This window comes from Lactuca sativa, chromosome 4 (assembly GCF_002870075.4).
Source record: "Lactuca sativa cultivar Salinas chromosome 4, Lsat_Salinas_v11, whole genome shotgun sequence".
In the NCBI taxonomy this organism is placed as follows: Eukaryota; Viridiplantae; Streptophyta; class Magnoliopsida; order Asterales; family Asteraceae; genus Lactuca; species Lactuca sativa.
In genome coordinates, this window is record NC_056626.2 from 362,314,097 (window position 1) to 362,320,919 (window position 6,823).

Here is a 6,823-nt window from a genome sequence, read left to right on the forward strand (position 1 = left end):
TTTCATGATTATGCCATCTATAATGGTCATCACGAGCCTCTTATGACGTGTAATAATGATTTTTCAACATAAATAAATAGAATTCATTTATTAGAATATTTAGATTTTTCTAATGTTTTCATAAAAGGCTTTATTAAAAATATCTTTTATTGTGAATACTCTTTTATTGTATGTTCAACATTGAGGTAAGAACAAAAAACTCGGAGAAAAACAACTGCTCTTCAATAGAAATTGTTAGCTTTCATTAAAAAAAAAATTAATAATAAATAAATAACTCATAATCCATAACTATTACTATTGCCAAAATTCAATACAAATAAAAATTATAGCTATCTGTAAAAAATTCTTAGGCCAATTATTGAAAGATAGTGTTTTTTCTTTAATATTAGTTGTGGTTTTACGTCTGGCTTTTGTCCATATTAATAAATCTTTAAAATTCCAGCTTCACCCACAAGAGTTCGGCACTAAAACCCACCTCCATTATCATATGATTCTTCTTGTCCAAATCTAGAAAGAGAGAGCATCAAACCCTCAGTAAGGAAGATAAATCTATAACTGCTTTTGTTCTTGGATCTCAGATCGAAGTAGTTAAAAAAATGTCAATGCATGCAAAAACGGATTCGGAGGTCACCAGCCAGACAGCATCGTCTCCGACGAGATCACCACGGCGGCCGGTGTATTTCGTTCAGAGTCCGTCGCGTGACTCACACGACGGGGAGAAGACCACCAACTCATTCCACTCAACACCCGTTTTAAGTCCTAACGGGTCGCCGGGCCGCCACTCCCGGAACTCATCCTCCACCCGGTTTTCCGGCTCCCTCCGACCTGGGTCGAGGAAAGTCAGCCATCAACTACAGCCTCGGAAAGGCGAAAAGGGATTTGATGCAATTGAAGAAGAAGGACTTGCTGATGATGATCACCGGAGTGGAATCCCTCGCCGGTGTTATTTTCTGGCGTTTGTTGTTGGATTTTTTGTTCTATTCTCGTTCTTTTCACTCGTTTTGTGGGCTGCTGCCAAACCTCAAAAACCCAGTATCACAATGAGGGTAAACATCACATTCTTCTTTCTTCCATTAATTCATTTGCTTAAATCTCATATTGGTATGATTGATTTTTGCGAAATCGAATTGGGGATCTGAAATTTTGATCATTAATTTGTAGAGCATTTCGTTTGATCAATTTGTGGTCAATGCTGGAGCTGATGCATCTGGAGTTGCTACAGAAATGGTGACTATAAATACTACAATCAAATTCAATTTCCACAATCGGGGAACATTCTTTGGAGTTCATGTATCATCAACACCAGTCGATCTCGCATACACAGAGCTAACTCTAGCTTCAGGATCTGTAAGTCTCAAAATAATACATCCAAATCTTCACTTCTCGTTCTCGATTTCACATGGGTACCATTAATTCGAGTTCAATTTCACATGATCATCACTAATTCGATCTAAACTCAAACTGGTATTGTTAATTTGAGTCAAATTTCACATGGGTATCACTAATTTGATCTCAAATCAAATGGGTATTTTGCAGATCAAGAAGTTTTATCAATCAAGAAAGGGACAAAGATTGGTGAGTGTGAATTTACAGGGTCGCGGTGTGCCACTGTACGGCGGCGGTGTGAACTGGAGTAGCATGGACGGCAAACTGACGGCGCCGGTGCCGTTGAACCTGAATTTCACGGTGAAAGCCAAAGCTTATGTGCTCGGAAAATTGGTGAAACCGAAGTTCCATAGAAAGATTTCTTGTGCTGTGGTTTACAAACCCACAAAGGTCAATGTCCCAATTTCTCTCAAGAACTCATGCACAGTTGAGTGAACCCAAAAATGTTGGAAATGTACAAGTTATTAAAGCACAATCTTTATATTTTGGTAAATTACTAAATTATATTTTTATTTAAAGACTATAAAATTAAAGTAGAGAGGAAATGGGTTCGGGCAGATCTGGAGAATACGGGCAGCTGTTGACCGTGTCGGTGATGGTGTTGGTGTCGGTGGTGATCGGAAACTTTGAACTAATCTGTAATTGTTTATTTTATTTTTTGATTTTTAATATTATTTTTTATAATTCTTTAATGGAATATATATGACTTTAATGTTCCACGACTTTATGATTGTGTTATTATATTTATGGGTAATTGCACCGTTAGGATCTTTAATGTGTGTTTACACTAACGTGAATTGCATTCATGTTCATGGTTTATTATCACTTTTCATGAAAACCATAAATAAATCGAGTTTTGTAAAGTTTTTCTAACTCGAATCTGTTGAATTTTATAAAAAAATTCAATTCGAATCGTGATGAAGTTGTAATTTGATTTGAACTCGAGCCAAATTCAATGTAAATTTGTCGTGACTCATTTGTAGTCGTATTACAAACTAGTAAAAGAAAGTTGGATGTGGAAGACTCGAACAGAGATATTGGCGACCTTAATGAAAGCAAGAAGACAGTTAAAATTGGGAATGAAATTGTGTTTGACATCTCAATTGAAGATCTCATTCTTGCAGAAACCATGAGTGAACGCGGAAAATGAAATTGTGTTTGACATCCCAATTGAAGATCCCATTCCTGTAGAAACCGTGAGTAATCACGGAGAGAATAACGTTATCCAATCAATTTGCAAACCCTAAACATTCCTGAGATCGGAGAGATCACAAGGTGTCATTGGTTCGACGACTTGTTAGAACACATAAGGTATCTTTCATCGGTATTCAAGAGACTCAATTGGCACACTTGGATAGCATCAATGTGAAGAGTTGTTGGGGCTCAAGTCAATTCGATGCATATAGAGTTCATGCAACTGGTAAATCAGGGGATCTTCTTAACATCTGGGACCCTCTTGTTTTTACCGAAATGGAAGTTATTGAATCTAGAAATTACCTGATTAATATAGGTAATTGGGCTGGAATTGACACACCCGTCATCTTAGCTAACATCTATGGTCCCCAGGCTATTCCTGACAAAGAGAAACTATGGGAAGACCTGTTGAAGCTCAAAGCGATTAGAGGTGGTATTTGGATACTAATGGGGGACTTCAATGCGGTTCAGAGAGTAGATGAAAGATTCAATTCCTTTTTTTGTGCACACACTACACTAGGATTCAATAGATTTATTCATGAGGGGGGGGGGGGGGGGGTTTGATCGACCTTAGAATGGGTGGTCATAGGTTCACATATTTCTGTCATGATGACTTGAAGCTAAGTAAACTTGACAGATTATTGGTCTGTTTAGAATTCCTACTAGCCTACCCCAAATTTCATTGTCACTGTTCTTCTAAGGGAGGTTTCAGATCACTGTCCCATTTTACTCTTGACGGCTATGGCTGACTTCGGACCTCCCCGATTTAGATTTTTTAACTCTTGGATGGACATGAAAGGTTTTGCAAATGTAGTTGCTAATGTGTGGTTGTACTTCATAGGTATGGCACAGCTGACTGCATATTGGCAGCCAAATTCAAACACCTAAAAAATAAACTCAAAGAATTGAGGGAGACTGAGTATCCTAAAGAAGTGGACTTCATAGGTATGGCACAGCTGACTGCATATTGGCAGCCAAATTCAAACACCTAAAAAATAAACTCAAAGAATTGAGGGAGACTGAGTATCCTAAAGAAGTGGAAGATCTAAAAAAGCTTAAAGATAAGGTGGATTATTTGGATAGCATCGCTGAAACATGCATTCTCTCTGAACCTAAAAGAACGAAACGGAGGGATGGCATCAAAAAAATAATCAAGCTAGAGAAAATGATGAGCCTTGACCTAAAATAGAAATCACGGATTCGTTGGGCTATTGACAGGGTTGAAAACACAAGTTTCTTTCACGATTATGTTAAGAATAAGAGTAGGAAGAATAGCATCAATGGAATCATGATTAACGACGACTAGAATACAAACCCAACTCAGATTAAAGAATAAGCATTCTGATTCTTTAGCAACAAATTCAAAGAAAAGTGGCCCTCCCATCCAAAATTCTGCAATCCCCTGTTTTCACGCATATCTGAGGCGGATAGGATCTACCTAGAAGAATCTATATCATTGGAGGAAATCAAGGCATCGGTGTGGGATTGCGGGAATGAAAAGGCCCCGGGGCCTGATGGGTTCTCCTTTAAATTTATTAAATCTTACTGGGATATTCTTTTTGGCGACATAACTCTCATAGTTAAATATTTTGAATGATTTGGTAGACTGGACCCAGCGTGCAATTCCTCATTTATATCTCTTATTCCCCAAGTAAAATATCTGTTAAGCTTTAGTGACTTTCACCCGATAAGCTTGATTGGATGCCTTTATAAAATTATCTCCAAAATCCTTGCCTCTCGTCTCAAAGGGGATATGGGAGACTGTATTGATGAAGTACAATCCGTCTATATTATAGGCAGGTATATCCTAGATGGCCCTGTAATTGTGAATGAAGTTTGCTCATGGGCGGAAAAAATCTAAGAACAAGGTTATGCTTTTCAAAGTCGATTTCGACAAAGCATTCAATTCGGTGAACTGGAATTACTTAGACTCAAATCTAAGTCAAATGGGATTTAGGGACAAATGGAGGATGTGGATTAAACGTTGTATGAAATTGGCTAGGGCGTCTGTGCTGTTAAATGGAGTTCCAACCAAAGAGTTTTCAATGGAGAAAAGCATCAGGCAGGGGTATCATCTATCACCATTTCTATTTCTCATCACCATGGAAGGAATCAGTGTAGCACTAAAAGTTGCATGTAATAAAGGTATATTTAAAGGACTCCAACTTCCTAATAACGACCCAACTGTTTTCATACTTACTGTATGTGGATGATGCACTCTTCATTGGGAATGGTCGGAAAGGAACATCAAGAACCTTTCCAAGATATTGTACTGCTTCTACATCTCATCCGGTCTCAAAGTGAATTTAATCAAATCTAATTTTTTTGGAGTCGGATCGACATTAAATGAGACAATTAGTTAGGCTAGACCTTTTGGATGTGAACCATCTTGCCTCCCTTTCACATACCTAGGGTACCGGTGGGTGCAAATATGAATTTGAAGAGTAAATGGAAGCCTATCATCAACAAGTTCATGTCCAAACTCACTTCCTGGAAATCGAAAACATTGTCATTCGGGGGTAGACTTACTTTAATCATGGATGTACTTGGTAATCTTCCGACCTATTATCTTTTACTATTTGTTGCACATGCTGGGTACTAGAACAAATGGAAAAAAAATTGAAGAAATTTCCTTTGGGGTGGATCAGATGGTACCTCAAAAATTAGTTGATTCACATGGGATAAAATTACAACTGCAAAGGAAGACGGAGGAATAGGGTGGGATCGATCAAAGCAGTCAACATTGCCTTACTTATTTAAAAAGCTGCACATATTTCACTGTTTAAAAAGTTGCACATATTTCACTGTTTAAACTACTTTCTTGTTTAACTAACTATTTTGTTTGTATTCTCATATTGTTTATTCTTTTGAACCATTATTTTTTAAAAGGAATTTGACGATGGCAACTCTAAGCTAATATGCAACTTTTGACACATCATCGTCCCTAGAAGCATGTTGTTGTATGTGACTAAATCTCTCTAAGTTTCTCATCAGCGAGACCATTTGCTAAGAACATTGAGTCACCCTCTCACGCTGACTGTCTAACATTGTCTAAACTTTCAAAGTGAGATTTCTTGGTCCTAATAAAAAAAACTATTGTAAAGTTTGGGTACGTGTTTATTTTCTTGGTTAATCATCTCTCACCTAGTGTTGTAAAACTTGTTGAGTTGACCGATTACTCCTTCGAGTACTCACTACTCGGCCTCTTACCGAGGCGAGTTACAAAATCACGAGTACTCCCCGATCAACCCCTTACTGAACTGAGCAGTGTTGTAAAACCCATTCAACTCAGTGATTAATATGTATAATATACTTAATGATTTATTTTTTAACACTCACACATGTGATTATTACTACATATATATCTTAAATTTTTCTTAATTATTTACGTAGTGAGACCATTATATGTTTTTCAGTTTTTGTGTATTCACGTGTATCTAATTTCATTATATATTTCAATCAACTTATGATTTTAACTTATGATTTTGACATATATAATTTCTCCATGAATTACCGAATCCAAGTACTCCTGAGTACTCGCTACTTGGTAGTCGGCTGAACAGGTACCAAGTAACGAGTTATACAACCTTGCTTTCACCTGACCCTATCCCTGGAAGCCTGCTTGCCGTATGCATCAAGTCTCATGTTCTGCTGAGACATCGAGCAAAACCCAATGGCTTACCCTGATTGCATAGTTATCAGCATAAGAGATACTTGTCTGGTCCTTAAATGAAAAAGGGTTGTTCATGTCCTGACCTCTTAGTATGAGGTATGACATGGTACCATTATGAATTAACGGTGAATCTTTGATTCTAAATTCCAACTTACTCTATGATACGGAAGTTTAAACCACTTCTTGTTGATGAGTAAAATTGTCAATGATTCACGTTGATTTCACCTCCGCGTGACTAAAACAATTCATTCTCTCCACAAGTCTTCTAATATAGAACTTGATGATTCACTGTGTAAAACCACAAACTGATAAAAGTTTGAAAGTCTATGTTGATGGTTAAACTATGTATCGTAGCCTATCACACACACGAATCCATTCTTGCCCTTATATTCTTCTTTAAAGTTTTATGATTCAACATAATGTACCATACACTGATGAGATCCTGACAAATCTATGTCGATGGGTATATCATTATCTGTGATATATTACACACACTTATCCACTCTTGCCAATTTTCTTCTAATAAAAGTGATTTATGATTCAACATATGAAACCACGCTGATGATATCT

General features: G+C 37.2%; 1 protein-coding gene across 1 annotated transcript; it reads left to right on the forward strand.

Moving 5' to 3' along the window:
• Positions 1 to 411: 411 nt before the first annotated feature.
• LOC111879163 (uncharacterized) lies at positions 412 to 2,161 on the forward strand. Its single transcript, XM_023875633.3, has 3 exons — positions 412 to 1,046; positions 1,162 to 1,347; positions 1,537 to 2,161. Exons 1-3 carry the CDS (start codon positions 597 to 599, stop codon positions 1,819 to 1,821), a joined length of 921 nt encoding a protein of 306 aa, XP_023731401.1. The 5' UTR covers positions 412 to 596; the 3' UTR covers positions 1,822 to 2,161.
• Positions 2,162 to 6,823: the final 4,662 nt, after the last annotated feature.